Genomic DNA, 22,531 nt, shown 5'->3' with positions numbered 1-22,531 from the left:
ACGGCGAGGTCCCTGCCATCGTCAGGCTCTTCCGCGGATCGCATCACCGTATCAAAAAGTTATTTCGCCGTAACGTAAATTGACAAATCCTCCGCGATAAATTAATTGTACGATTGCTAATCATCCTTATTTGTATAATTATTTGTATTATACAATTATACAAAGAAAGCAGTAATCTTTAAAGTTGTCTTTAATTTTAACTCATTTTGAAGTAAAATTTATTTATGCTTCTGCATTTTTTCACAAGTTTCTTTTGTAAAAAGAAAATTTCTTAATATTTTTCTATTCTTCTTAAAAAAATTTATATAAAAATAGAAAAATACACTTTTCTCTAATGTAGATTTTTATTACATATTAAGTTAATGTCGACGCGATCTGACAATATTGTTGAATTATACTGTTAAATCCGTAGTATCAAATTGTATCCAATTATTTTTTTTAATATTTAACAACGTACATATGCACATACAGCGCAACGTTGCATAAGCAAAAAGCACTTATGGCAAAATGCTTATGACAAAACAAACCATTTTCCAAAAATATTTATAATTCATATACATTTACCAAAGCAGTCAGGATCTGCCAGATAATGGTGAAAATAAATAAGAGAACGTATTACGAGATCTAATTTAGATTTAGCGATATTCATCTCACGAGCAAAATATGACTACCGCTTCCGTATTAACATTCCAATACAAAATTCAAACTACCAGAAAATTACGCACATTGTGCACACAAATAGCTAAATTTTTATATTACTTACACGATCTCTAATTTAATAAACAATGTGTTTAAAATATAGTTTCTTGGGATAATTTTTAGGTTAAAATTTTTCAAGTTGTAAACATAAAAGGACAATTATGCCAATTTTAATTCCGCATGGAGCAATGAAACCAGGCGCGAAATTAAGTCCTTATGACAAATTGTATGAAATTTTCCATTATGACATTCACGTGGACGGTCACGTACGGCGATAAATTTGTCCCAAGGAGCTGATGGTTTTATCATGCATAAAGAAGATTTTCTTCTAAAAAAAAGAGAGTACCATGCGCGTTATGTAATGTTGCACGAAGCACGCACGCGTTTTGCATTTGCGTTGGGAAATCTTTTATTACGCCGAAAGATGAGAACACGGTCATAGTTTTAGAATGTAATAATAGAGGAACTGGTCGAGGACGAGAGTCAGAGAGAGAGAGAGAGAGAGAGAGAAAGAGAGAGAAAGAGGGCACACATACACATCTCTAATTTCCATATTATAATTAATTTCTCACTTAGCCGGCGGGCTGCATTAATTATATGTCCCCAACCAACGCTCGGGCTATTCATACATATCTAATTAGTTTGGCCTCATGCACGGAACTTATGAAGTACGCCAAGCTTCTGCTAGTATAAACTTCCAACGGCCAGTTGACATGCGAGAACTCATAATTCGTCAGTATTGCTTTCATCCCGGCTAATTATTTTATGAACTTTAATAAGTACTCAAAAAATCTTCCAAATTAAAAGAGTTTATTCGATTAAACAATTTATTTCGTACGACAGAAGAGACGACTTTCAATAAATATTTGTATAATAATAATAAAAAACAAACAATCAAAATAAAAAGTATATCATCAACTTTTTATCCTTTTCTTTTTGTTCAAACAAAGTGCATTCAAAGATATGAAGCAGAAAATGCAAGTCAAAGCGGATAACGCGAAGCAGGATATAAAAGATCGCCCGAGAGCATTAATAAAAAAACGATCGTAAAAATTCATACGGCTCAAAGTGAATTGATAGCTGCGTCCCAGCAAGCGCGTGGCGAGATAAAACGAAAGATAGAAAATTACTCTCCTGGGGGTAGAAAAAGTGTCACTCTTGTCAGCGCGATCATCAAACTTCTGAAGAAGAACTCTGCGAAAGTGAAGCATGGAAAATTTAAAGCAACTAGAGCCGCTGCTCGATCTTTGCACAACTTTCGCCTTTCGATTCTCGGTTGGGGGCGGGTGACCGGTAATTGCGATCTCGATATGTTTCGAAGAACTTGGTCGTCGAAGTTAACGCGAATCGGCTCTTCCGCTCGGTTCCTCCGTCTCTTTCACCAGCTTTGAACGTTAATCTGGATATTGGTTTCGCCGGTAGACGGTAGACGAGTAAATTAAAAAGAAAAGAAAAGTTTTGCACTCGCGCGCGGCAATTTCCACGAGTGGATTAGCCTCTCGACATTTCGCCATCGTCTCGGCCGGTTTACGCGTCATAAATCGGCAGAAGAAAGCATTCTCGCGCCGAGACGCGTTTCCACGGCCATTTTACCAAATTATATTCAGCGATTCGTTGCATATGTACTAATGTATATGCGCGGAAAAATGCATTACGCTCGCGTGATGCGCCGGAAAGAAAAACGCATTCGAGTTCTCCAACAGACTCGACATGTTTAAATTTCTCCACGGGCAGCTCGTGCTTCTATAGAGCGTACGCTTGTAAATTAGACCACGGCGCTTCTTCAACGAAAACTATAATATTTATACGTGTAGCTGAACTTGAAAGGTTTTAGACTACGCGTAACTAAGTCAGACTCGTATTTGTCAACATCTAGTTAACCGTCACTCACATAGATAGGGTAGCTCGGAACTCGGTCAAACTACTAAGTACGTGTACCCTAAATAATTGGTTTGCATAACGCTAACGCGTGGACAAGTCAAACAGCAAGTAACTTCGCAGCTTCGCTGCTTTGCTTGCAATTTTTGCTTATAATTTGTATTCATTAGTTTACAAGAGGCGATAAATATCTTTTTTTCATACATCATCTACATATCTTACTTTTCTGATATTTCTAGGATATATTTATGTACTTACTCGGATGCTCAGGTTCGTCGCTGTTCGTATCATTATCGAAAGAAGTAGTTCCTTTCGACTGTGCATTGGCGAGCGTCGATATCTCGAAGCACGTTACCACTATCAATATCCGCAGCATACTGACGAACGTCTCTTGGTGATTTCACCCTCGTACCATCCTAACGTAGTTCGCGTCTCATTCGATTCTCAATCGACCCTGTTAACAAATTATAAATTATTGTTAGTAAAAATAGATTAAAATATAATACATTTTACTATATAATCTATATTATAGTATTGTATTAGGGTAACTTTGGTATTTACGCTGCGCGGAGATTTACGTTGCAAAAATAAAAAAAAACAAAAAAAATGAAAATTGCTCGCACTCTGTTATTTGCCTTCATGTTACATTAGTATTGTTGTCATTTTAGTTTCTTACTTTTAATGTTAACGATATTGTCAATGATATGAATGGCGCAGCAATATATTACAATTTACGTAAAATAGTTACTCTCGCTGTAGGAAATATAAAAAGGTTTATTGATTACTTTATGATACGTAAGTGTAGAGAAATAGTACACAAAAATATGTGCTTAGGTCTTGTATTCTTTGATTGTCCCATTCATGAGTCAGTGTGGTCACAAATCCCACCACTTTTAATACATGGCAAAATTGTAACGGTTCTTTTAAGTTTTTTTTTCAAATAAAAAAATAAATATTTTATATTTTTAATTTTTTTATAATAATAAACAGTGTGAAGTTTTTATTGAAATGATTCATTTTCCTTAAACATAATAAATAATACTTGATAAATTAAGTTTTCGATCGTGCAACGTACATACTGGTTACTCTGTATTATATTTATATTTTGATTCGGTTTGAATTTTTCTCTTATCTTAAAATTAAAATACTGTTTAATTGTGTGTCTCTTTCGTTTTATTTACTTCTGTTTTTGTTTATTATTGTACATTTGTAATACTCAGATATGGTTTCCAATCAGCTTTTCAGCTCCGCCGTTACATGCACTTATTGTTAGTACCTACATTAATTTCATTATTATATGTGTATCTTTACTATTATTTTGTAAACTGCTGTATCCAATAGTTGTTATTGTTATTATTAAAATATCTGATTCTCTCTTATATCTGCCAAACCGCATTTGTAAGTGTTCTACATAACATTTACAAATATTAATAATATATAGTACACGCAGAGAAAGAATTATAGCCAACGAAACTAAAATATAGCCATAGTGACTAAAATGTGTTAAAATAAATGTCTTAAAATAAAGGCAGCTAACGTCGTTGCTATCGACGCTCATTTTATTAATTGCTAAAATATAGGTGATTTCTTCATACGTGTACACAATGCTGAATCTTTTCTTTCAAAATTATTAAAAATATTAAATCTACAAAATTTTACGTCAAATATTTTTGTAGAATTTTGTTTCTCAAAAAGATATTGTTATTTCCTCTTGGAGCTCAAGAAAAGTAGATTTCACGACGTTAAAAGCTTTAAATATAGGTATGAAATTTCGCGTTTCTGGATGAATAACATTTTATTTGAATCGTTTTCAGTGAAATTTAACGCCGCGATAGCATCGACACGTGTAGCTGGCATTTAGCAGCAACAGCTACGTTTGATAACGCGTGACGCGTTTATTGTTAATTTCGCCGCCGCGTTTGGCGCTACGATATCGGATTAACAGCGTTCGATGGTTTATCAGGGTGGGCTCCAGTATAAAACCAGGGTCAATCGATCATTCGAAACAACACGCATCAAAAATGATGTCAAATATTTTGCTCTTTCCGGAAATTTTCACAAATGATGTTCTCCTAACGAATTTTACAGAATTGTTATGTGAATGTAATCCGAAAACTCTCCCGACGTTTCCAACTAATGACTGCTTTTTATTTAATCTTTATTAATTGAAGCTCCAACTTTAATTAACAAATTAATTTTATAACTGTCGTATCAATGTTGCGCACGGTCTGTTTATTTAAAAAAAGAAGGGAAAAAAATTCAAAAACAACAAAAACAATGACGGGTAAATAAGAGTAAATTAAAAAAATAAAAACCACGGATGGATTAAGGTACATATAACCTTCGTAGTGCTAAAGTTTTGTGTCAACAAAATATTTGTTCACGAATTTAATCCTTTTTTGTTCGTTATCCATTTTTGACGGGCTTGAAGATATCACGATAACTTCAAAAAGTCGAAACGGTTTGTTTATTTGTAACAAAAAATAGTCATATTGCGATGTTCCGTATTTGCGAAACGTATCCAACTTTTCCGGTATTTTTGGGCGTTACCGAGCGACTCTTGAAAATTGTTTCGACGACAACCCACCGTAGAAGCTTAAGCGTTCCGTTCCTCTCGCGCGGGTTATTCTTTCCGGCAGAGAAAGATGCGAAAAGGCGGAACAATGACGGGATTTCCGCAGGATTCGCGAGAAAAACTGGCAAAGCCGCGACGCGAGCGAACCGACAGGCACGCGATCGATCGTGAGATATCAACCGATTACAACGGAAAATTGTCCGCTTCCCGCGATGCATTTTTCTTCACGATAGATTTCGCGCATCGCCGAAGAGAGGCTCGCGAATATGAAAGTAATGACGGTGCACGGAGAGAAAAATGTTCAGGTCTTTCGAAGCTCTACGCGCATATCGTGAAACTCGTGGGAAATCCACGAAACGCGACAGGTGAATAGTATCCTTTGTGCGAGGACAATGCAATCTTACTCGCTGCTGGGCCTCGCAACATCCGTGTGGATCAGCTTATCGAGGCAACGGCTCATCGTTTGGATTACGTCATTATTCGACAACCATTAGTAATTCATGAATCATTCTGTATCGTGATCAATCCGAGCATTAACCCCGTTTTCTGTCTTTCACGATTTTTGTGTTTAAAAAGATTTTGTTTCATTGTTGCATAAAATAATTGCTGAGCAATAAATCAAATTCCATTTAATAAATCACGTAAATGTAAATGTAAACATTTTCTAGTACAAAAAAAGATATTTCGTAAAACAATAATTAAGTAAATGAATTTGCAAAATGACAAATGCATATCGTATTTATTGTGTAAAATAGATGCAATAGCAAGCAATCAAATATTTTACATATATGTTATCGTATAACATAAATGTTTCTTGAAATAAGAATTAATTTCGCAAAATAAAAATTTATAAAATAAAAATAATAGAATCGTGTAAATTCACAAAGCATTCATTTTATTGTAAAAATAAATGTAAAGAGGCGTATAATAGATCTACAGAGCGTAGAAAAACGGTTTAGATTCACAAAAGATCAAATCACGTAAACCAAAATTTAGACTAGTATTAATTTAAAAAATAAAAAATGCACAAGAGAATTATTCGTTAAATGATATTCGAGCAACGATATTAATACTGCGACGCTGTTCGCACTCTGAGAGCAAGTTTATTCGCATTTGTTTGCAATCAATTGCTTAAAGCGAGTTCTATTGGACGCATTAGTGCACACTGTTTCACATTAAAGCCATCGTACAAATCGATGTAAAAATATGTGTTTAATATAATATATAAACCACAAAATTCTCAATATACTTTATTATGCTGTTTGATAAAACATGTATTTTATAGAGTTGAAAGTAACGCGTTACTTGCAACGGTAACGTCGTTACCGTCAATTACTTTTTTTCAGTAACGAATGGGCACTGACACGTTACATTTCCTTATTCGTAATCCAATTTGGTTCATTCGTCGGTTTCTATTTCTTTTTTATTTTTTAATATTTGTTTTGTTTATAAAATACGACACAATATCAAAGAAACGAATTAAAAACTTTGCATTATGTTATAAATTTTAACTGAAATATACGACAAAGTTTATTCTTGTTATTAATACTTTGTCGTGTCATGTGTAATATGTGTATTTAATATAATAATACATATATAGAAAGTATATGTAAAATTTTGAACCTTATCCTTTTACGAAGATAAAATTTTATGAGATATTTTCTATTTATACCGCAAAATTTTGTATGTAATATTCTATTAATGTCAAGAAAAAAAATAACAAAAATAGTAACGATTCCTTAATTTTTGAATAACGGTAACGAGTTTCTCTTCGCAAAAAGATCGATAACGATATCGTTACTTTTAAAAGTAATTTCGCCAACCCTAATATTTTATCATTTAAGCGTTTCACTTTTATTCTTAGATTAGATCAGAGCACAACAGCTTTAAAGTGGACCAGTGCGCATTAGTGCAATTCAATTGAATTCGCTATTAGGTCTGATAAATGAATAGAAATTGTCGTACTAAACTCTGAACGCATTTTATCAAAGCGCAGAAGACATATTTTATCAAAGGATAGGAAGAACAAACTTTCCCTATTCGCGCGATTATTTTCAATTTTAGAAGTCAAAATTCTTAAAGACTTTTGCAACGTTATAATTACAATATTTTTACAATAAATTGAATAAATATTGCAATTCTATCGCAACGATGACGCTACACAAAGGTAAACCTTTCGCGATATATTACCACTTGCTAAAAAAATAAATGCCGTGCCACGATCAAAATCCGATGTAAACGCGACTACGCTGTTGACGGAAAACCCGCGGATATGTCCAGCGCGAATAAACAAAGTCGCGAAAAATCGGTGCCAACACGCACGAAATAACATGCGCTGTTTATCTGCGCAGGTTGTAGCAACGACAAAGAGAAATCGTTACATTCTAAATTCCTTTATATGATCCTATGAAAGCGCGAATATAAATACGATATTATGAGGCTGTAATATAAAACATACAGAATATTGCATACAGGATATTCCTTAAAACTTCAAAGAGGAAAGAAAGTAAAAAGATTTAAAATAGCGATTATTTAGTAAACTTCTTCTCATTAATACAAGTATAGGAATAAGTTGAAATCCTTTTGTGGATGCTATTTATGCTATATATTAACTATAAAACATTTCTTTCAAAATTACAAAATATTAACATATGAAACATATGAACTGCCACAGTTCTATCAGGCGTGAGTTCTGCTTTTACAGAAATTGTGGGTACTGTAACTGACATATTTAACTAAACGGCATTATGATTCAAAAACTTTCCACTGTAGAATAAACTAGAATAAAAAATCCGGTAAAAATTAACAAAATAACGATAAAAAATACGAAAAAAAAGTAGAGTGCTTTTTGCTGGTCTAAAATGCAAATAAATAACAGTGTACAGTTGAATGTAGTTCATTCTATGGAAAATTCAATGCTCTTTTGATTTAAAAAAAAAGAACATCACGATATTTTGATTCGTTCTCTAGTTATCACTGCATAACTACAAATTTACACTGTGCAATAAGTCAAGTTGCAATAGCGCTTGATTTATGTTAATATTTTATACCTTTGTAATTTCTTACTGTCAACATATAGTATAAATAACCCACTAAGAAATTTTATATTCAATTCATTCTTGTATTTATATTAATGAGTCAAAGTTCATCCATTTCAAATCTTCCGATTTTTCATCCATTTCAAATCTTTCTACCCTCCTTAAAAAAAGATTGTTTAAGTACAAAGTTATGCAATTAATAATCTCATTTCTCGTTGATATAAATATTAATAAAATGGTATTGCGATTATCGTGTTCTACAAAAGCTCTCGAAGCTTTCCTTTTCAACCTTTCACAATTTTTCTTCGCAAAATTAATCGAAGTTGTAAGATCGCAACGGCTAATAACGAAAAAATTAAAAACGATTCCGTGAGAATCGAATTATTGAAAATTGACCGGACAGAGACGAAGAGTCGGGAAAAATGAAAAAAAAGCAAGATTGAATTTTATACGGTTGGTTTAATTGAAGGGCCGCTGGTCGCCAGATTTAATCGAAGATTCTTTCTCATCGACGATTCACTATTCTGAATCCTTATCTACACTTTCCCACTTTTTTGCCTTTTCATCCATGGGTGGATCGTGCAATCTAACGCTTCCGGTCATTTCCGGCGAGTTGTAAAGCGACGAGCATACTATACCCCTCGAGGGCGGAACGCGAGATCGATGTTTCAGTGAGCGAACTACGTCACTTCCTCCCGCCGACGAGACTTGCGAGCGTGATGATTTCGCGAGGAGAATCTCAGAAGGATAATACAGACTAAAGTCGTGTTACATCTAACGAGAGAATGCCGTAGATAATGAGATCTGTATGCCTCTCGGCTGAATTTTCGGTTACGACGATTAGTTAAATGGCCCGATAAGATTTTAACGTGAATTCTATCAATGATAGTCACCGAAATAATTATTATTAACCATATCTCTTTAACCTCTAGATTTTTCACTATTGAGATTCACCAGATGTACACGTATATTTTAAAACCATCTAGAAGAAGTAGTTTAAACTGCATTTATTTATTTTTTATTTTGATATATATTGTACCGGTTGTATTTTTTGATAACAAAACATCGTTTCCGATAAAATATGTGCAGTTTTTTTTTATACTACCGGCGACATTTTTATCGATAGTTTTTATTGCTCGTTTTATTGCTAATTCCGTTCGTTATCGAAACAACTCGTTGGTTTTTGAGTTGTTTGCTCGATTAACCTCCGTCTGTAACTCGCGAAATTTCGATGTGGTATTTTTAATGCGCAAGTTTATTTCTCGTTTTCCGAGATAAAGCGAGTTTCGATGCGCCTCAGGTAATAATTTAAATTCCTTTCATCTCGATCTGATCTCTTCGTACCTCTTGTATTTTTACGCATCGAGTAAAACAAACTTTCTGCTTCCGGCCAACAAGCGACAACGCGCCAACGAGCGTTGCCGCCCAAAGTAAATGTACGAGTATGAATCGTAGACTCGAAAGGCGCGTCTACGCTTCCTTCCGACAATTTCTGTCAAGTCAATAGTGCAACAAACGACTATCAACATACTGTCGCTATTTGGAAATAATTCTTTTCGTGACTATTTTCTATCGCAATACTATTTCCCAACAAAATTTCTCGAAAATGTTATTAATGCTAGAATCACAACAATAACTTTACATTATACATTTTCAAAATAATTTTAATTATATATGATACTAAAAACTAAAATATTTTCTGTCTCGTTAAATTATCGTTCGCTTTATACTAAAATTTGCATTTCAACAAATAGTAATATCATAATTAAACGTAGCATATAATTAAACTTTTTTTATAAAGAATAAAAAATATAAAATTTATAAAAATAAATATAATATATACGTATTTTGTATAAATTCAAATTTTTTCTCTCTACGTATAAGTAATCTAATTATACATACAATTACATACGTATAATTATTTTTTATAAAATCTTATATTCAAAAATGGTTTTTCTCTTTTATATTATTTAATGGTAGTTACAATAGTAAATTAAATTTTAAATAAAATAGAAAACATGTAAGTGCATTAAAGTTGATAAAGCGAGATGCAACTCTTGTGGTAAAGTTCCCAATGGCGATTAACAAAAGAACCTAGAGAGGTGTCAAATTTTGATTTTAATGAAATTTGACTTGTGTACGTAACTCTCTAGTTGTTTAACTCTTATCAGAGCGTGGTGATCCCTCAACGTATTTCTGTGGTGTGCGCTTTTTACAATTTACACGGATATACGGGACTTACAGTTTAAACGTATTTTAAACTACGGTTCCAAACGGTCTAATTTAAAAGGATTTTGCCATTCCCTTCCGAGAGGTAGTGATCGAATAAAATCAGATGCTTTTGATCAATGGGATTTAAACCTGAATTTTTGGCACAGAGAACAGACGCACGACTCTCTGTGCTACAATCATACTTGTGTACGTATAAGTTAAACAAATTTAAAACATATCAGTTACTGTCAAAAAACGGTTTTATAGAATAAAATTCCTTGTAAATAAAATATAATAAAATACCTCTATTTATCCACATCAAGAATATTTCTAAAAAATGATTATTCTAAAAGTTTTTTTTTATTTTTGAAAATAATCTTTCCTAATATTATTAATGTGGATAAACAAGGATGCTTTTATTATAAAATTACATATAACATTTTTTATATTTTGAATAGTTTTTAAGATATAATGAAACAAGCTGAAAACTGCCTTACTTGTAAGGGATGGTTTCACCTTTTAAAATCGTTTTTATTTTGGCAACAACTAATATTTTTTAAATTCATCTATTTATTTAACCTATATAAAATAAAAAAATTTATTAAAATCAGAATTTTATACTTTACAAGATTCTCTTGTAAATCAAGCAAAGAGATAGTAGATGATTCGATTTCTAACGACAGTTAGTGATATAATCGAAATAGGCGCGCAGGCTTTCCGTCGACATCGCAGAACACGTCCTCGGTAAGTGCTTTTTGTTCTTACTGGCTATTTCCTCTCTTCGGCTTTCGTCTTTATCGATGTGCGTACTCGAAACGAACGCCGGAAAGTGGTTACAACCCGTGTTAGTATGGTCAGCGGAAAGGAGAGTTGTTCCTCCGACGTGTTCCACGTCGAACATACGGAGTTGGTTCTACCTTTGCACCGAACCGTCGTATTGCAACTATTACGCGACAAAAGATTCCTTCGGAGAAAACGACCACGTTAAAGACAATAACGATTTTATGAAGATTGCGATTCTTATGATAAAAGGTATTCTCGGTTACACCTTGGATTGTCAAAGCTACGTAAACTAACTTTAAAAATGAGAAAAGAAAGTATATTGCCGCAGTTCCTTATCTTTTACTATTAGCCTGCGCATTATTTTATTTTGTGACGTTAAAAATTAAAAAAAAAAATAGAAATTAGAATTAGATATTCACGTCTTTCTACTTCTACTACGAAAGGACAATAAATATTTTTGTTTAAAGATAGCGACGTAAGAGGACCCTCTTAAGCAAGCAACTCTTGCAGTCAGTGTGACTGGTTTATAAGATTTTATTATATTTATTCGAAGGGTCGAAGAGGGTCCTCTTAAGAAAAGCAACTCGACCCTTCGAATCATTAATAGTCATATTTAAATTAATGCATTTTATCTCTTCAAATTATCTAATCCTAACTTAAAATATTAAAGTAGCTATCGGTAGATCATCCGATCTAATGCTTTCCCAATTTAACTGCCTATAAGATCTGATCAAAGAAAACAATATCAACTTTTTTCATGCAACACCCGTAATAAAATCTTATAAACCAGTCACACTGACTCGAGCCAATTCGAAAGTTTTCAGCTAATAATTATGACATCAAATTAGCGCGAAGAATAATGGGATTTGGAGTAAACTGAGAGAATAGCTACCCTAGGAAATTCCAATAGACCAGATATCGAGGAGGTTCTGGGCTTTTCACGGAGCTCTTAAACGGCCATTACCGTGAGAGCGACCCTAAGATCGAAGGGGAAATCCACGCAAAAATTCGCTTTGACAGACATCAAAGATGAATGGTCGATGACAGCGAATGAACAGAATCAGCGGACAATTGGATGGAAAATTAACACGCTTAAGACAACAATGATTACTTCTCTGTACTTTTCCCTTTCTAACGTTTTCATCAACTGGTTGAAAAGAACGCGTGCAAAATAATAGACAGCAAATTATTGTAATCTGGTATATGTTTACAAAAATTAAAAATTACATTTTTACATTAAAATATTAAAATGCTATCAAGAAATTATAACTTATTATTTTATTATTATTATTATTTCATTGTTATTTTATTATATTATTAATTTATTATCATTATAATTATTACATTACGTGTTAATACACACGCAATTGTAACCATGTTACCTAATACTGTTTCTGTATATTTGTCTGTGTTAACAATTAGCCTAACTCAACAATATCACGTCGAAATTGAAAACGTTTATTCGTCAAATTTAAATTTGTAGAACAAAATATACAACAAAACAAAATAAATTCAAATACATAGCACTCCACATAGTTTCGTGTTTGGAGCTATCTCTCGCAGCTTAGTAGAAACTTCCCCAAAGAGACATTGCAACAACAAACACGTCTTCGATGTCTCGAAGTGGAGATAGGGATCGTGTTCTAACAAGTTTTCGCAGAACACGAAAAGGCGGCGGGCCGTTTACGAAACTGAGGCAACGAATTTGTCGAAAGCTCGCAACGAAACACGCTCCCGGAATTTTAGGTCAATCGCGCAACTTCCTCCTCGAATAAACGTGCCGTCCATGCTACGAAAAGTATGTTGTTCCTGCTTCGACCTCAAATGTCTCCGAAGGGACTGGCTTATGGCACGCAGACCACTTAATTTGCCTTAAGTGCGCGGCTGGTCGATGAGAGTACATTCTCCTCCAATTTTTATTCTCCAGCTACAGCGCGCCGTAAGTTGTAGCGCAAAAGTTTGGAAGAAGCAATTATTTGTACTTTCATTGGTAATACTTTGCAAGTTTACAAGTGAAAAGGGCTTTCTTTTAGAGCGCTATTTGCACGACGAGAAGTTGCATGGTTTTTCGTGACGTTTGGATGTTGCCTGCTCAAATGTCACGAAAAGAATTAGAAGGAAGAAAAGCGGAAAACTTTATTGTGTTGAAAACCATCGATGTTTCATGCTGCAAAACGTCGATAGTATTAACCAGCGCAAAGTAGCTAATTAACGAAATCGATTTTTACGTTAATAAAATTACGTTGAAATAACGGATAATTTTGTTATTTGGCAGCAACTTCTAAAAAGGTACGAAAAAGAAAAATAAAAAAAAGCCTGACATAAAATTCTTATATTAAATTTATAATAATAAATTGAATTTTAATATAGGGTCAGAACACATTATTATATAATTTCATTCCGTATTCATAATTCTATCTCGTATGTGCTTCAACACGTATTATATAATATAAATATATAAATCATCGAGTAATGACCGATTGTCGCCACGATCAAAAATATTTTTCATCAACGAATTGAAATGCATTTTCCGTACGCAAGCTAGTTCACGTATGCATTCAATTTCGTGGGGAATGTTCACACAATGTCATCATTACATATGCAATAAATAAAGAATAAAAAAGGTTTTCAAATCGCTTTATAATAATATATATATATATATATATATATATATATATATATGTATATATACTATATACATACATTGTTGTATAGACAGAAATCAATTTGTTATCAAATGAATGACACGTATAATAAAAGAATTGAGCCTCTATCGCGTTGCTTAAATAAATAACAGTCACAATTTTCAAATAAACTTTAAAATAGACTTTACATTTTCATTTACCTGCATTTACACTATTAGATCGTATTTCTCGTCTTTTCAACTGAATTCGTCTAATGATCAACAATTTTCATTTTCCAATCGATTGTACAGTAAATTATGACATCAAGAACAATGTATCAGACATTTTAAACAAAATATGCTCAAACTGTACGGTTAATTCAAAAATATCATTCAAAAATGTTGTAAATATATAATACGTACATACACAAAAAGTTGATAAATTTTTAGTAAATTTAAAGTCTATAGTAATGGAATGATAAAAATGTCAATAAAAACGATTAATCAAAAAACTAACGAACCGAAAAGCTATTGATTTCGTTTGAACGCAATCCTTTTACAAGTGTAAAAGGTATATTGTTTTATTCACATACATTTATTTCAAAAGCTAGCTATTACATTCTGCAGCAATCATTCGGAGGCAAGAGAAATCATATAACAACTGAAGCGTGGCACATCCATCCTTTCGACTGTTAATGTTTTACCGGATTCGGAACGGAAAATGCTTTTGCGGCTCGCCATCAACGCATTCTCTGTCAATATAATTTCGACGGAAGCTTATTGGTGCTGGCAGCTTGGTACGCTGTGTATTTGATTTTCTGCGGCGACTGTTATTTAACTTTCGTAATATTGCAACCGGGAACACCGAATACAGGAATATCCCAATGTATTTACAAATGAAGCTCGGTGCTTTTTTACCAAACCAAATTTATTTTCTTGTTGCGTATACATTGTAATTATATTCGACGGCAAAAGAACCTCTGGGTATTACGTCGAGCCGTATTGTTACTAAAATTGTTGTGAGTTATGCTAACAGAAATCCATAAATCGTAATTTATATCTAAACTGTCGTTGAATAAACCGTATTTCTTTTGATTCAGTATATACTGACATAAATATCGACAAAATATAAGGTTATTATAACATTTGTAAGTTAAAATCCAGTAAACGTTAAATCACTATAAAAAACGTACAAAATTGATCAAATTCTTTACATATTGTATTAACATAAATACAATATAAAGAATATACAATCAATTATAATACGTAAATAATTAAATAATTTATTTTAAAAAGGAATACATTATGATTTGTTAATCTTTTAATAATAGAACAATTGTATATATATATTATAAAACACGATATTTTCAAAAAATTGTCAGCAAAGAACTGCCGATATAATAAAAACTATGTTTAAATTTGATTTAGCCACGACACAAAGCAATTATTTTAATTTTTTTCAGAAATAATAATAGCTTAATTCCTTTGTAAAGTGAAAATAAAAAGATATGCGACTATAAAGAAGGTGGAGAGGTAAAACGGGATGTCTCCTGTATCGCGTGATTCAAATGCAGAAATCACAATCGAGCATACGCTAGCTGCGACCACGGTCATTGAAAGTTGCCTACGAGTCAGCGAGATAGGCAGGTGCGTTATTGAGTTATATCATAATTTATATCTTTTGCAACTTTCTTATAACTTTATTTTTTTTTTACTTGTGGCATTTATATTAAATTATAGTAGTTCCTTCGTAAATGCATGTATTTCTAAGACAAAATTTAATAGGCTGTAAGACAAGAATGTCATTTTCTACTTTGTAAACAGCGTTTGTAAAGTCTAATACGGTATAAATTCAAGATCGCGAATTGTAAACAACAAATTAAAATAGAAATAAGCCCAGATGGTCGTAGCAAGCTTTCAGTGCTGAAATAATATTTCACATGTTTTAATTCATCAAACTGCACGCCGTTACTGTCGGTTTCAAACACAGCTCTCGAAAATTAAACTTAATTGAAATTGAAAATCAAAATAGTAATATCGATGCTAACTTGCATCTCTAAAATTTTATTCGTCATCAAATTTTAACTATCATATCTTACCCCATCCTTCTCTATCATTCAGTAATATACTTTTAATACGTCTGATACGTACAACATGTAGTTTAACAAAGCATGACATTTGTGATTTAATCAAAAATTTGCTTGAAAACCAAGGAAACGATAAAAGAAACATATAAGGTAAACATCCTTCTGACCCGATACGTACCTATATCCGAACATTTTTTTATTATAATATTAAACATTAATTGTAATCTTGAAGATTTAAAAATTACCTTAATATAATTTATATACAAATTATTATAATAAACATTTGAGATGATAAGCGGATTGAGCGCATTACTTTATAAAGGTGATGCGTTATTGTTACCATTAGGTTTTCGTAAAAAATAACTCGTAATTTATTACAAAAAGTAATGTGTTACCGTTACTTAAGAAGTAACAATTTATTTCTTTCCTCGTTATTTCTTCATTAAATTTTGATGATCTTTTAAGTGGCATCCAATTATCTACGTGACTATTTGAGTTCAATATCGAAATCTATAATGATTTGATTAATTACAACATGATTCATACGCATGTATTATATGTTTATAAAGTAATAATCAACGTTACAAGAAACGCGTTATTTCCCAACCCTGACTGATACTAAATTTTCGTGTAAGTGTCCAGATATAGAACCGTGTCCGGTTATTATGACATTGATCTTATATACAAACAAAATTAAAGGGGAGGAAATTGACAAAGGAGCACGATTAAATTCGCACGGGCCGCACCTCTGTGAGTAATCTTCAATTTTCAAAGTCGGAAACACATTGGACAACTACTTCCAAACTACGGCGATTCGCGCTACAATAAGCAGCACATTGAAGATAAACGGAATTAGGGCCGTTACCTGAGCCGTCAATCCCTTAACATTCGATCAAAACGCACTGCCAGATGCAGCTTGCACACACGTTACACGCATCACGGCACTGCCGCGACAGATCGTCCCGTCGCTAACGTCACCCCCGGTCGTCACCGTCACCGTCACCGCCGTCGTCGTTGTCGTCGTCGTCGTCGTCGTCGTCGTCGTCTTCGAATGACGTCGCGAACACGTGGTGTCACGAGCTGTCATCGGCGGTCGCGACGATTTGCGACCCTCTCGCCACTATTCACTGGATGCCGGAAACCATTCCCATCGTTGCATCGTCCTCGAGCGTGTGTCGCATTGTATCACGCATTTATCGATCCGCACCGCCAAAAATCACGCACGATTCTATTCCTTTTCTTTCTTTTTCTCGTCGTTGATTTACACCGTACGTCACTTCGAAGATGAACACTATCCTTTAGCGGCAGGAGTCAAAAACCGAGGAGGATCGCCGAGTCAATACCGACGATCACGATGGAGCGAGAATCAGCGCACTCGAAACAAATTTTTACCGCGTTCAAATTTAGATTATTATTACCTACGCGATATTCGCGACGGTTCTGAAATCAGATTCGATCCTCCCGCGCGTTGGACGGTGCGCGCGCGTCGAGCTCCGCGATGTCACTGGATGCTGCCGGCGAACTTTCGCGCACGGACAAACGTACCCCGACCCATTCCCACCCTTACCATCTCTCTCTCCCGCCCGATCGGGGCGCTACCCATCCCGCGTACACATGCAGACTCACCCTCCCGTGTGCCGACACCCGTGCTTCGTGCAAGCTCGATAATCTTCGTGCAAGCTCGCGAGCTTCAATTGGGAGACGGGGGTGAACACGCTACGGGGGTAACAGAATGACCAGGAGGCAGTTTAAAAAAGAGGAAAACGTGCTTTCTCTCGATTTTCAGAAGCACAAATATGGTGTACCAGTAAATGAACAATTAGTAGGCATTTCGATTGTTTTCAAAAAACTTTTCATCTTTACTGTATAAGTATGTCGAGAAGTATGTACAATTGTACTGCGGTCATGTAATAGTAGTATAAGAACAAAGTTATGAGCTTTATTAATGCTTTTAGAATTAATTTAAAAGAACAAACTAAATAAAGCATCTAGACTTGTTAACGATTTTTGTGACAATTTTATATTTTTTACCTTTTTATCCTTTATTTTACATTTTTATCTTTGCTTTTTACTTTTATCTTATCTTTTTTATAACATTATCTTTTTTTATAATATTAATCATGATTAAATGTAAAAAGAGAAATATCATATAAAATTTTGCGCAATAATTTTTTCACTTTTTATTTACAAAATTTTACAAATTATTAACAAGAATATTTTTTTAAATTTCTCTTTGTATGAATAATTCTTTACTATTTAAAAAGTATAACAAACATTTAAACTTTTAAAATTAATATTTGAAAAGTCTATTTAAAAAAATTTTTTTAATCTCTGGACTCGTGTTTGAGGAGAGATGGTTTCGTTGAAAATTATATTTATTTACTACTTATTTATATGTCCTATTCCTTTTTTAATTTTTTTTTTTTTAGAATAAAATTGTTCTCGATATAGCACGACCGATAGAAAATTTTGACGTCATAATCTAGAACTTTTTAAATCTGTTTGATTTTTGTAGAAAACCTTTCAATTTTATATTGTATATAAAAAATAAAAAGTTAACTAGAAAAACGTGGACCTGTTTATAACCACTATGTACTAATTTCTTCACTAATTGCTAATTTCTCTAAATATTAGTTATGTTTATTGTGTAATTACATGAATTCTGCTATGTAGATTGTTTATTTAATAACTTGCTGCTTTACGTTGCACAAATAGTTATTAAACTTCAACTATAATAAATAAAATTAAATATAAATTAAGGTAAAATTTATTTTTAGCACAAATTATTTTCTCAAGTACATTGCAGAAATGATATACGACATGGTTCTATTTCATTATATTGCTAATATTTTTTTTTTACTATTTTTAAAATTATTTTCCTTATCATTGTAAAAACAGAGACTCGTCGTCAGGTGTCAAAAGTCGAATATGCATAATTCTATCTATGAATTGTAATTAATTAATTGACTTATCAGATTAAGATTTGAAATAAACGGACTCGTTAAAAGAGTTGATATGGAAGAGATAAGAAATACGATGCGTGATAACTTCCTCGTTTCTGACTAGAACTATTACTTGACAGTAATTAAGATTGTCTACTAGATTAAAGCTCTCATTTACATGGATGATAAATCGCATATTTACGAGACATACTCGCTTTACTTGTCATGATCTTATTGTCCATTAAAACTTTAATATTGTTTATTGTTAGTATTTTGTTTATTGTTATTGCAATATTTATTGTTAAAATAAAACTAAGCAATTTTTTCATAAAATAATATTTTTTTTATTTGTTTTCTTCATTTTATCCTGAAATTTTCCAATAATGTAAAATAATTTAGTGCATAAAACAACGTATTACAAACAATTAATAAATTCCTTGACAAGTAGTAGTTTATGATCGCGATGCCCAAAGTGCGTGAAACGATTCCGTTCGGTTCGACGTCCGTATTAATGAGGTTTAAAAATAATAACGGATTTCGATAAAAACGTCGTAGGAACATAAGCGGATTTGACCCGATGCACCGAAACGACCGGTACTTCGACAAGCACGCAAATTTTTTTATCGTTTCGAAACGATTTATATATCTTTCAGCGTGCTGCATCCATTGTAATCGCCACGGGATTATCATAAACGATAGATCGAACTCATTAAGCGCAGAGAGAATATTAAAGTCCCCGAAATGAATTCCACTTATCGAACGTTTCAAACAAATGACACCAGATAATTGTTAATAGCCAAAAACGCAGATGAAAATTTATTTGCCAGTAAATATCCTCATTGTTTCAATTCACAGTCATCAACGTAATAAGCGTATTGCGCGAAACGTTATAAACGCACGAATAATATGCTTTAACCTTTTCGTTATCAATTTCTGTTCGTCTGTGGAATGGGAAGAGTTGCCGAATGCACACCGACCTAAACCGTTTCTCATCAATATTTCATATTTTTACTTAATATAAGCAACATTTAGCGACAAAAATATGAAATAAGTAATATAAAAAATTTAATATGTCTTGTTTTGTGCGTGATAATAACTCTTTAAATAATGAGGTACAACTCACTAATTTTTTATCGATTTATTTAGTTGATAATAATGTAATCATGTAATTATATACTAAACTTTTATATTCTGATAAATGACAGTTTATTGTAAGAATAATTTACATTCCATTGTATATACATATTTGCAATCATTATCAAGATTAAATCAATATTTTTATAAAAAACGTATTAAGATTCCTAATTCGTACAAATTTGTTTTATTACAATAAATGATATTAATGTAAATCTGATAAAAGATAACAGTCAAATTAATAACTAATATGAACAAAAATATGGCAATTGCAATAATAAATTTAATAATTTCATTTTCATTTTAATTTCTTTACCTTATCATTATCGTTATTGATTAATTATTAAATATTTGACTCTTTTTTCAATAAATTATTATGAAATAAATGTTAATTAATGACTTTTTACAATTTTAATTGTTTTAATTCATAAATTCGATATTTTTAAAAGCGATACGATTTAAGAGACACACGGATACAGTTTATACAACCGCATGGTTGGCTGAATCATAACTTGCAGCATGTTTCAAATAGGCTTGTTATAACTTAGTTTATTATTAGTCAAAGGTTAAATATTGTGATAATAGGTACCTCAAGCTATAATTCAACATTCATTTGCATATAAGTCAGTATTAAAAATATTAAAGTATAATAAAAAATAATTTAAATGGCATTCAACAATTCCATTTTATATCTCCCGTTAGTGATAAAATGTTTAAAAAGATCGTTGTTTTACTCGAGTATCAAATTACTCTTTCGCAACAAATTCTTACAAAATATAATATACAAATTGAAACATATTTTGCAAAAATTAAATTCGTCCTTGTTAAATATTCTGAAAGTCAGCGAGCGAGTCAAACGGAGCATTTCATACCAGCCCATCCCGCAACTGTCCTGCATCGTACGCTACGAAAAACTTTCTTACTTTAGACTCTGACGAACCAATTTGTGTTATAATCACTCCGGTTTTCGAATCGCTCGGCGTGCAGCGAACTTCGGGCGAACGCTAACGAGCAAGTCCGTCGCTCGTAATTAGCGCTTTCCAAAACTTAGTAGGAAACGTCGACGACCGACTGGAATATAGCGCGATTGCGGAATGACACGGGTAGGCGCGAAACCTCGAAAGGGGCTCGACAATCGGTCTCATCCGAGATGTGGCCATGTGGAAAGTAGCTCGTTATACGCGCCACGTGAGAAGCTATTACTTGACTGTTCGTTATAAACCGAAGCGGTTTGCGCAGCTCCGATCGCACATGACAGTTCGACAGGCGTATCTTTGTATACGCGAATTGAATTTGCGTCGCAACGATATGCACGTGTGTGCGTCGATGTTCTCCGCTGTTTACTGTTCGCGAATCGCGATTTCCCGGAAACCTACTACTGCGATACCTCGCTATATCGCGACAGAGACTTCGCACAGATAACTTCGTTTCTGGTCCGTTTATAGTTATATGGCTTTGCGATTGACTCTGTGAGATGTGATACGTCATCAGAGAATATGGAAATGTTTCTCCCGTGCGAATAAGGCTGCGGTCCGTTTGACGCTCTGAAAGCATCTGATTGATTAATTAGAACAAAGAATTTTACGAATTGACCAATCAAAGAATGTTTCAAAGCGTTTGTAGCGTCAAGTGAACCGTAGCCTAAAACTGGTGTATGCATCTGCTGCAACGCGTAGTGCGCGCGCATCGTGGCGTTTCAAGTACCGCGGTGAACGTTACGAACAATACGAACGTTAATAATTGCAATTATGTTATGTTCTTCATTTAACGACACTTTCAATGTAATTATGTATTTTTTATCTTACGTAACACATTAAGTCCCTTACATGCTTTTTTGTTTTAAATCCTTGTTACTTTAGTATTAATCAAAAATTTTTAACCACAATTTATATTTTTTAATTAAAGAAAAAATAATTGCTCTTTCTAAAAATTTAGTAAGTGATGAAAAAAATAATCTAGAAAAAAGATATAAAGTTTGATAGTGGAGATGAAAAAAAACGAAACACCTCTGCCTTTTACTGCCAAATATTCAAGAAATTAATTATTTTGTCTATATTTTTCAGTATAATAATAATTACAAAAAAGAGATTTTTGGCGTACATTTTACTATAATTATTTTTAATTAAATCGGTTCAGTGTTAAACTTGTTTTTCTTGACCCTCTATAGCAGCTATTCGAGAATTTCTCTTCTTTTATATAATAATAACAAATTACTCGTGTCAAGAAATAAAAATTGTCCATGTTGATCGGGAATGTTTATTTCTTTATAACGCATTAAAAAATAAATATCTTTTGAGCATATTATAATACATTTTATTAATAAACTTCTAGAAGATCATGCTGATCCTGACAATCTCTCACAATATTAAAATATTTTACTAAAAAAGATAAAATTATTTATTTGTTGAATCAATATTTTGTCAGTAAAACAATAGGAGTCTCTTATTCTATTTTATCTCTACTTTCAATTATTTTTTTTTTTTCAGATATCTTACTCCATTGTCAACTAGATTCTCGAAAACAACAACTCTTTTATTTCTAAATACCAATTGCAATCTAAA

The 22,531-nt window shown here is 32.8% G+C and overlaps 1 protein-coding gene across 4 annotated transcripts in view; it reads right to left on the bottom strand.

Annotated features, from left to right (window-relative positions):
• The window catches only part of LOC105196108 (nephrin), a 301,908-nt gene that overhangs the window by 247,834 nt on the left and 31,543 nt on the right, over positions 1-22,531 (bottom strand). Inside the window, exons 1-2 of one of the 4 annotated variants that reach the window (XM_039459216.1) lie at positions 16,760-17,420; positions 2,836-3,031 (exon numbers count right to left, since the gene is read on the bottom strand). In XM_039459216.1, coding sequence (XP_039315150.1) covers positions 2,836-2,953 — 118 coding nt within the window. In that variant the 5' untranslated portion in view covers positions 2,954-3,031; positions 16,760-17,420. Of the gene's footprint in view, positions 1-2,835; positions 3,032-16,640; positions 17,421-22,531 lie in introns of those variants that run through there. The other 3 variants (XM_026131965.2, XM_026131963.2, XM_026131964.2) reach the window with 3 other exon arrangements.

This window comes from Solenopsis invicta, chromosome 16 (genome assembly GCF_016802725.1).
Source record: "Solenopsis invicta isolate M01_SB chromosome 16, UNIL_Sinv_3.0, whole genome shotgun sequence".
Lineage (NCBI taxonomy): Eukaryota > Metazoa > Arthropoda > Insecta > Hymenoptera > Formicidae > Solenopsis > Solenopsis invicta.
The sequence above is the reverse complement of the archived record's forward strand: the minus strand, read 5'-3'. Positions and strand labels throughout refer to the sequence as shown.